This window comes from Sceloporus occidentalis, unplaced genomic scaffold, assembly GCF_023333645.1.
Source record: "Sceloporus occidentalis isolate IW3139 unplaced genomic scaffold, rSceOcc1.0.p SCAF_8, whole genome shotgun sequence".
Taxonomy (NCBI): Eukaryota; Metazoa; Chordata; class Lepidosauria; order Squamata; family Phrynosomatidae; genus Sceloporus; species Sceloporus occidentalis.
Genome location: NW_028316988.1, coordinates 22,990,859 through 22,999,666, shown reverse-complemented (window position 1 = coordinate 22,999,666; position 8,808 = coordinate 22,990,859). Strand labels below are relative to the sequence as shown.

General features: G+C 58.8%; 2 protein-coding genes across 2 annotated transcripts; one reads left to right on the top strand and one right to left on the bottom strand.

The window, feature by feature from the left end:
* The first annotated feature begins 122 nt into the window (after positions 1–122).
* On the top strand, positions 123–1,112 carry LOC149308220 (mitochondrial import inner membrane translocase subunit Tim13-A-like). Its single transcript, XM_089535354.1, has 3 exons — positions 123–319; positions 411–479; positions 986–1,112. The coding sequence occupies exons 1-3, from the start codon at positions 209–211 to the stop codon at positions 1,082–1,084; spliced, it is 279 nt and encodes a 92-aa protein (XP_089391480.1). The 5' UTR covers positions 123–208; the 3' UTR covers positions 1,085–1,112.
* Positions 1,113–1,357: 245 nt separating this feature from the next.
* Positions 1,358–8,793, bottom strand: LOC149308219 (transmembrane protease serine 9-like). Its single transcript, XM_089537035.1, has 13 exons — positions 8,622–8,793; positions 8,050–8,324; positions 7,026–7,162; positions 6,665–6,944; positions 6,369–6,540; positions 5,874–6,145; positions 5,489–5,625; positions 4,573–4,912; positions 4,031–4,147; positions 2,734–2,905; positions 2,365–2,630; positions 1,927–2,063; positions 1,358–1,708 (listed from the first exon to the last, which is right to left on the bottom strand). Exons 1-13 carry the CDS (start codon positions 8,771–8,773, stop codon positions 1,547–1,549), a joined length of 2,619 nt encoding a protein of 872 aa, XP_089393161.1. The 5' UTR covers positions 8,774–8,793; the 3' UTR covers positions 1,358–1,546.
* Between the last annotated feature and the right edge of the window lie 15 nt (positions 8,794–8,808).

Below are 8,808 nucleotides of genomic sequence, written 5' to 3'. Positions count from 1 at the left end.
AGAGGAAAAAAAGAGGCTAAAGCGCACGCGCACAACCAGAGCTTCCGGTTTGAAAGCGGAAGCTGGTCTGTGCCGCCGCTTCTCTATCGTTCTCGAGGGGAATGGAGGGGGCCTGCTTCCGGCGCGGGGTGGTGGGAGGCGTAGTCCCTGCGTCTCTTCTTCCGGCCCCTGTCTGCGGCGCATGCGCGCTTCTCCCTGAGCGGCGAGGATGGCGTCCGGCGGGGAGTTCGGGGCGTCGTCGGGGCGAGTGGACGCGGGGGCGCTGATGGAGCAGGTCAAGGTCCAGATCGCGGTGGCCAACGCCCAGGAGCTGCTGCAGGTGGGGCCCGGGAGGCAGCGGGGGCGAGGGGGCCTAGGGAGGCCTTCCTTCGGCCTCTCTCACCCCTCTCTCTTCTCTTCCCTTCCCGCAGCGGATGACCGACAAGTGCTTCCGGAAGTGCATCGGGAAGCCCGGGAGCTCCCTCGACAACTCCGAGCAGGTGAGGGAGACTCGACTCGTCGAAGGGCCGTCCAGCCCAACCCCGAAGGAGGAAGGGGGCCCATCGGTTGCCCTCTCCCCGGCAGGGACCCCGTTAGGCTCTGATCTCCACATGCTGTGTCTCCCTGGGATTACTCTGCAGTCAGTGGGGCTCTGAAAAGCAGCCCAAGGGGCAGGTGCCATAACGGGAGGAGAGCCCTGCCGGTCTTCCTTAGCTGGGGCCATGGCTGGGGAGCTGGCCCTGAGAGTGCTGGCTTGGGACCCCCTTCCGCTCAGCCTCTGCTATAGCCTGGTCTACCTCAGAGGGTTGTTGCAAGGCCAAAGAATGGTGGGCAGAGCACATGTCTATGCTGGGAAGCACCAGGCTGGGCACCGGAGGAGGCTTCTCTGCCAACCAGCAGCCCTTGACAAACTGCCTCCTTCAGGCAGACCCCAAGGAATCTGGTCTGGCAACGAGGGCCATTAAATGAGGGCCGTTCTCTCTCCCTTTCTCTCTGCTCCAAACAGAAGTGCATCGCGATGTGCATGGACCGCTACATGGACGCCTGGAACACAGTCTCGCGGGCCTACAATTCCCGGCTGCAGAGGGAGAGGGCCTCCATGTGACAAGGGACATTAAAATCACTGCCTCATACACCGCACCACTCTGCCTACTTTTTTCCCGCCGAAGGGGGGTCCTCTGGGAAGGAGGAGCAGCAAGAGACCCCCTTCCTTCCCTCCCTGGGGCCCCCAGCCAGAGACAGCACCCTCGGCCACATGAAGCCAGTGGACACCCCCCCCCCCCCCAATGTCCTTTGGTGAGGAAGGAGCACTAGTCCTGCCCCTCTTGCCCCCATCATCATTGGACTGTCTCCTATGCGAAGAGAGGGAAAACCCAAGCCCTCCAGAAAAATAGAAGGAAAGCACTTTGGGAGAGGCAGCCGAGTGAGTGACACGGGGCTCTCTTTATTTTGAGGAGGGGGCTCCAGGAGCACCCTGTGGCTGGATGTTGGCCATGTGGCGAGGGCCCATTGTGGCTGGGGAGAGTCCTCATCCGCTGGTTCCTGAGAGGGCTCCTGCTCCAGAACTTCACGCCTTCAGGTTCTGCCCAATCCAGCCCCGCACCATGGTCACCTTGGTGTAGACCCCCGGGAAGAAGGGCCGGGCGCAGCCGTAGCCCCAGCTGGTGATGCCAGCCAGGAACCAGCGCCCAGAGGGCTCCCTGCAGGCCAGCGGGCCTCCAGCGTCCCCCTGCAAAGGGAAGGTAAGGGAGAGGGAATTAGGCTCCTTGCCCAAAGAGGGTCCCAGAAGCTCCCAAAAGAGGGAGGCTGTCACATGGAAGAGGCCTTCCAGTTCTGCTGAGGCTCTGCCAGGTTCGGGGGGGGGGGGGCACAAGTGCCTCAGGCCTTCGTTCCTGGTCAGCGGCTGGGAAGGGAGAATTGGGGTGGGGGTCCTTGGCTGGGACTCACGGAGCAGCTGTCGACTGTCCCCTGCGGGAATCCTGCGCAGAGCATCCGGCTGCTGATCTGGATGGGGTAAAACCTTCGGCAGTCCTGCTCCCCAATGACCTGAACGGCTGCCTTCTGCAGCTGTCTCGACATCAGCCCTGGGCAGGAAGGGGACAAGGGTCAGGCTTCATAGGCAAGAATTAATGGTCAAGAATGACAGCTTCCAAAATACTGGCTTCTGCCTCCCCACCCCCAGTCTCCTGGGCTGTTTTCTCTGGGCCCAAGTGAGTCTGATTTGGGAATATTCAACATTTTTCCAGTTTAGCTTGTAAGGGAGATTGTGGGGCAGCTCATCAATAAAAGGAATGCATTAACTTGGCTGCAAGATCCAAGACTACTCCCTTGGGTGGGGAATAATTTCAGAGCGGGAGCCCCCCAGCCACCTGGCTGCCCCCTCACCTCCTTCCTTGGTGGAGCCCCAACCGGTGATGAAGCAGCGGGCACCCTGCCCAAAGTGGTGGGTGCTATCCGGGAGGCAGATGGGCTTGATGGCCCCGGAGTAGTGCAGGGGGGCGGACAGCTCCAGCAGGGCCAGGTCATAGTCCAGCGTGTAGGCATTGTAGAAGGGGTGCCGGTGGATCTGGGACACCTTCTCCACCCTCCCATCCAGACTGCTCAGGAAGGGCGTCCCCAAGACAGCTGCCCACAGCTTGGGGTCACTGTACCTGTGGGAGAGTGCGGCGCATTCAGTGGCTGCAAGGAGCAGCCCTGTGGTGGCTACCCAGCCAGACGCTCCTTCCCTCAGGACGGAGGATGGCCTGGACTCACACATCAAAGCAGTGGGCGGCCGAGAGCAGCCACCGCTCTGCCACCAGGACGGCCCCACACTTGTGCTCCTTCCGCCGCAGCCAGAGGCTGGCCTGCCATGGCCACTCCCCACGGGACGCTCCACTGCCCCCTACGATCTTGCCAAAGGCCATGAGCGGAGTCCAGCCACAATCTGCAAAGACAGGGCCAAAGAGGGGAGAAATAAAAGAGTTACAGGGTGAGGGCTCTGGAGCTGCCCTTCTGGGTCTTCTCCCAGATCTGCAGTCTGAGGAGCCCACAGAGGACAACTCTGGCAGATCCCTCGCTGGCAAAACCTCTGCAAGGCCTGCAAAGGGCCTGTTTCTTTTGTGATGATAACCTGCAGACAACGCACCTGCTGGTGCTGCTGCTTGGCACCAATTCTAGAGCTACAAGGAGATCTTTAGGGTTGCCCCTGGCTGCTGCTGCTTCTGCTGTGCCCACATCGGCTTTGTGTTGAGAGAAGGAGGGCTTGGCCAGCCAGGCATGATCAACATCAATCCAGTCAACCCCCTTGAGCCTGCTGGGTTTCCACATTCCAGGGTAGGCCCTTCTCTTGGTCCCACTGTCCACCAGGGTACATTTGGCAGGAGGACAAGAGAGACAGCCTTTTGGGTGCCTGCCCCAGGACTCTGGAACTCCCTACCACTGGTGGAGAAGATGTTGCTATTTGCACTGTGTTGCACTGAGTTGGAAGAGACCCCAAAAAGGGCCATCCAGTCCAACCCCATTCTGCCATGCAGGAAATCACTATCAAAGCATCCCTGACAGGTGGTCATCCAGCCTCTGTTAAAAGACCTCCAAGGAAGGAGATTCCACCACTCTCCAAAGAAATGTGTTCCACTGTTGAACAACTCTTACTAATGTTAAGATGGAATCTCTTTTCCTGGAGCTTGTATCCATTGTTCCATTTTCTAGTTTCTGAAGCAGCAGAAAACAAGTTTGCTCCATCCTCAGTGTGATAACCCTGCTGCAGATCCTGGCTTCCACCTTCTCTTTTTAGTAGATAGGTTCTGTACTGAGTTCTGATTAGAATACTTGGGTAATTTAATGGGCCTTTGATAGTTTCTTCCCTTTGCAAGGTGGAATGATAATTTAAATAAGTAGTTGTGAAATCTGTCCTGTTGCGCTGAGTGCTGACAGTGGGGATCCTGACATCCCAACAGCCGTGTGGCCACCAGGCTCCCTTCTGGGCTGGCCGAGGGCCCCTCGCTCCTTTTGTCAGGTCAGGCTCTACCTTGCAGTGGGGTGGTGCTGTCCTAGGGTGGGAGGCACTTACTGCAGTTGGACTCGTCCCGGCCATTGCTGCAGTCCACAACTCCATCGCACTCTGGGTTGGCCTTTCCGATGCAGACTTGGCTGGAGCACCTGAAGGTGGATGGGGTGCAGGGCACCGCTGCAGGAAGGGAGGACTCATTCAAGTGGGCAGTTGTGAGGCCTGGATTCCCCCTCCCCAAGCAGCTTTCTCCCAAACCCACTGGAAACCTTGCCTGGGGTGGGAGATAAGGAGGTGGTCCCAGTTGCCAAGCACCTTACCTGGTAGCTATGGAGTCACATGGCACCTGCAAGACACATTTGGGGAGGTTCTCCCTGATAGGGTGCACCCCATGAAATTGATCCCATCCCCAGAAGCCTCTTAACAGAACACAAAGCAACTTCTTGACAAAGGGGGATGGAGGTGGAGCCCAGACACTGGATGAGACTGCCTCACTGTTCCACCCTTCTCTCAAGTGGCCAGAGACCCCCCCCCCATCTGCCTCTTGGTTCAACCTCCCCCCCCCCCCGCCCAGTGTCTGCTGCCAGTTTGAAGCTTTTGCTCACCTGGGAGTGGGGTGGCTTTTGGGGTGCCAACGGGGCTGGGCTTGGCACTGGTGCCAGGGTGTGGCCGGGTGGTTCTTTGGGCAACCAATGGGGGGCTGGAGGGGATCGTTGCAGAGACAGCTGTGGTGCTGGTGGTGGGCCGGCTTCTGGGGGTGGAGGGGGCTGGGAGGGTGGGATAGGAGGGCCAGATGGTCTCCAGAATCCAGTCCTTGAACCTGGTGATCCGAGCATAAACGCCAGGCTTTTTGGCCTGTGCGCAGCCAGCCCCCCAGCTGACCAGCCCTGCCAGGTAGAACACGCCTGGGGTCTCCTCACAGGCCAAGGGCCCCCCTGAGTCACCCTGGGGAGAGAAAAGAAGAGAGGGAGAAGACCCTTTCCCAGGATCCTCTGGATTGCCCACTGCCAAGGAAGGGCCTCTTCCCATGGAACATGCTTGCACTGTGGGACTCCATGACACAAGATGCAGGGATGGTGATCAGGGTATCCCTAAGGGCAAGTTACTGGGAAGGCAGAGAGAGCCGCTCAGTCTACCCCTGCCCTACTGCTGGAGGGTCTCCTCCCCAGGCACCTGTTTGGGCGCTCTGGAATAGAGGAAAATAGTGAGACTAGGGGCCCCTGGCCTCATCCAGCTGTGTTCTTTCTCCTTGTGTCCAGCGGAAAGTTGGGACTATAACACTAGAAGAACTCCCCAAGAGGCACCACCCTGCTGCCCAGCAAACTATAATGCACTACAAATAAGCCCATGGAGGGTAGTGCTTTATTGTCTGCTTTCCTCTAGAGTACCAGAGAAAAGTAGACAGCTTGCTTTAGGAAGCCAAACTGCTTTTAAGTGGAGGGAGACGAGAATTGCTGTTCTCCATTGTGCCCCTCTTTGCCAGCAAAGGGTCCACTGGGGAGGTAGAGCCCCATTCCATACCTGGCAGGAGTCCACCTTTCCCTCCAGGAATCCAGCACACATCATCTGCTCCGTGAGGGAGAAGTTGTAGAGCACGTTGCAGGTCTTCTGGTCAATGATCCTGACAGATGCCCGTTGCAGAGTCTCAGGCCTGGAGGCTGTGAAGCGCCAAGAGAACAGCCAAGCCTCAGCAGCAGCACCCAGCTGAACTCTGCCAGGACAAAACTGGTCCACTCTTTTCCCCTGGCATTCTGTGGTAGACTGCCCCTGAACATGGAGTCTCCTCAGAAGGGACTATATTTGTTTTGAAGCCATACCTTAATCTCAAAGAGGAGGAGAAAATGATTGTGGCTCCTCACCTATGCAAGGCAGGCCCCACTTACAAGGGGCTGGGAGGAGGCCCTACCGTTGCCTTCTCGGGTGCTGCCCCAGCCAGAGATGAGGCACTTCCTGCCAACGGGGAACTTGTGGACAGCCAGCGGGAGGCAGATGGGCTGGATCAGCTTCCCAAAGGGCAGGGGCCAGTTCAGCTCCAGGAGGGCCACATCGAAGTCCAGCAGAGCCGGGTTGTAGGCGGGGTGCAGCACCACCCGTTTGATGCTCACCTTCACAGAGCCACTCTCTGCCGCCGACAGCAAGGTGGTGCCCACAAAGGCCGTTACATACTCTGCCTTGGTGCTGCCAGACCGTGCAGGAGGCACAGAGAGAGAGAGAGAGAGAGAGAGAGATATTCCTGCTGTCATAGCTAACAAGGCCCAATCTAGTGCCGGTCACCCAACCGTGGCCGACTCTGTGGCCAAAGACTTGCAAGGCCATGGGAGCCTCAGCTGTGCCCAGTGGCAGCCCCTCTGACTTGGGCTGTGAAAGGGGGAGGGCAGGTGATTGGGCCCCTGGGACTCACTGGTTGAAGCAGTGGGCAGCCGAGAGGAGCCAGCGCTGGGCAATGATGGTGGCCCCACAGAAGTGCCGCAGCCCCTCCTTCAGGCTGGCCTGCCAGGGAATCTCCCCCCGCAGAGCATCCAGACCACCCACGATCTTGGGGGGCTTAGAGAAGCCAGGCCGCCAGCCGCACTCTGTAGGGACACAGCGAAAGACACCCCCCCCACACACAAACACACAAGAAGGCCAGTCAATCTGGGGACCCCAAGGAGACCCCTCTGGCCCAATGTAGTGTCCATCCCAGCCTCCCATCTTTACCGTGGGGGGCTTGGGGGGCCGTGGCTGCCGGTCTGCTGGTGGAGGCAGGGTTGGTGGCTGGCTGAGGGTCCCAGGCGGAGGTGGCAGGAGGGCGGAAGGTGGCAGGTGCAGAGGGTTGGAAGGCAGCCATGGTGTCGAGGATCCAGTCCCTGACCTTAGTGACTCGCGTGTAAACTCCTGGGCGCTTGGCCTCTGCGCAGCCGATCCCCCAGCTGACGATGCCAGCCAGGAAGAACCGTCCAGAAGGCTCTTCGCAGACAAGAGGGCCACCAGAGTCCCCCTGGAGAGGGAGAAGGAGAAACAGGGGAATTACCAGGGAAAGAGAAAGGGGATTACCTCCTCTGCCCTCGAGCCCCCATACCTGGCAGGAGTCCACCTTGCCCTCCAGGTAGCCTGCGCAGAGCATCCGGTCAGTCAGGGCGTTGCTGTAGAGGCTGGCGCACAGCGTCTGGTCCAGCAGCTCCACCACCGCCTTCTGCAAGTGTTCTGGCTTCACCACTGTGCCAGGGAAACAGGGCTCAGTTGAGCTCTCCCCTTTCCCTCCACAAAGAACTAATGTGGAGCAGAGGCCCTCTGGGTGGACTGCGATCTGCGGAGGTGCTCCTGGCCAAACTGACATTGGCTTAAGTCAGAGGTGGGCCTCCACCGTGTTCTTGGACATCAACTCCCAGCATCACTTATCATTATTAGCCCTGCTGGCCAAGAGGACTGAAGGGAGTTGCAGCCCAGCTGCCTCAAGCAGCATTTTTGGATGTTTTGTTTTGTTGTGTGGACCAAGTACTTTATCAGTGTGAACCAGCACTTTGAGAGACAAAGAAACAGCTCCCACCATCCTGCCCTACCAACATGGCCAATGGTTGGGAGCTGTGGGCCCCTCAGCCTCAAACATCTGGAGAGCATCAGCCAGTGTGAGTGCATCAGCCACCCCTCAGCTAGGATCCTCTGCCTGTGAAATGGGCAGAACAAGGTCCTGCCATCTTGGGGGCACTTCCACTGGTACAGTGCTTGTTCTGTGCCCTCAAATGTACTCTGATTTATGCCAACCCCTCTCCTAGTATGTCTTATCAACATTTCTTCAGAGGTTTGTCACCATTGCCTTCCTCTGAGGGTGAGACAGTGTGACTTGCCCATGATTGCCAGTAGGTCTCCACAACTGAGCAGGGATTTGTCCCCTGGTATCTCAGTCTCCTAGTCCAACACTCAGGCCACTCTTCTCCTGACAGGCAAACCAGCATCACTGCATGGAGGAAGAGGGCCTGGGAATGCTCTCCTCTCTGCACACACCCCACCCCTGCGAGGTAGGCTGGGCCCAGCACCACAGAGTCCTCTCGCTTTCCCCTCCTTTCTGTTCCCATTTGGGGTGCCCGCGAGAGCATGTGACTTACAGAAGTCTTCCCTGAGGTAGCCCCAGCCAGAGATGAAGCACTTCTTGCCGGCAGGGAAGATGTGGGTGGCAGCCGGGAGGCAGACTGGCTGGATGAATCTGGAGAAGGCCAGAGGCCCCAAGAGCTCCAGGAGGGCCACGTCAAAGTCGGCCGTGTCGGTATTGTAGGAGGGGTGCCGCAGGATGCGGCCCACCCCAGCCTTCACCATGCCCCCCTCACTGCCGCTCAGCCATACACTGCCTCCATGAGCTGTCCAGGTGCCAGGATCCTGAAACCTGTGGAGGCGGGGGGAGGGACAGGAGGAGAAAGACGTGAGGGTCAGTGGGCCTCCTATGCATCCGAGACGCACAAAGGGGAGCCCATATCCAGTGACCCCTGGCCCCTTCCAGAAACTGCAGCCTCAGAGAAAGCAGGCCTGACATCTGCTGCCTCTATAGTTTGGCAGGCAAGGGATTACGTCCCTGAACTAGAACTCCCAGGACTGGCCTGTTCCTGGTTTTAGTCACACACGGAATCTGGTCTGGCCTTGTGGGGGGTGATCCGCACCAAGACCCAGCAGCCCCAGCCCTTACTCATTGAAGCAGTGAGCAGCAGAGACCAGCCACGTAGGTGCCAGGATGGTGGCCCCGCAGAAGTGTTCATCGTTCTCCCTCAGGCTGACCTGCCAGGGGAACTCCCCCCGCAAGGCCTCGGACCCCCCGACGATCCGGTGGGCGGCTTGCATGGCGGGACGCCCCCCACAGTCTGAAAGAGAGCATG

Coding starts and splice junctions, on each gene's coding strand:
- LOC149308219 (XM_089537035.1), bottom strand. CDS start 8,773: ATGCAAGCCGCCCACCGGATCGTCGGGGGGTCCGAGGCCTTGCGGGGG. Junction 7,163..8,049: donor CTACCTCAGGGAAGACTTCT/GTAAGTCACATG, acceptor TCCCTGGCACAG/TGGTGAAGCCAGAACACTTG. Junction 6,146..6,368: donor GCTGCCCACTGCTTCAACCA/GTGAGTCCCAGG, acceptor ACGGTCTGGCAG/CACCAAGGCAGAGTATGTAA.
- LOC149308220 (XM_089535354.1), top strand. CDS start 209: ATGGCGTCCGGCGGGGAGTTCGGGGCGTCGTCGGGGCGAGTGGACGCG. Junction 320..410: donor ACGCCCAGGAGCTGCTGCAG/GTGGGGCCCGGG, acceptor CCCTTCCCGCAG/CGGATGACCGACAAGTGCTT. Junction 480..985: donor CCCTCGACAACTCCGAGCAG/GTGAGGGAGACT, acceptor TGCTCCAAACAG/AAGTGCATCGCGATGTGCAT.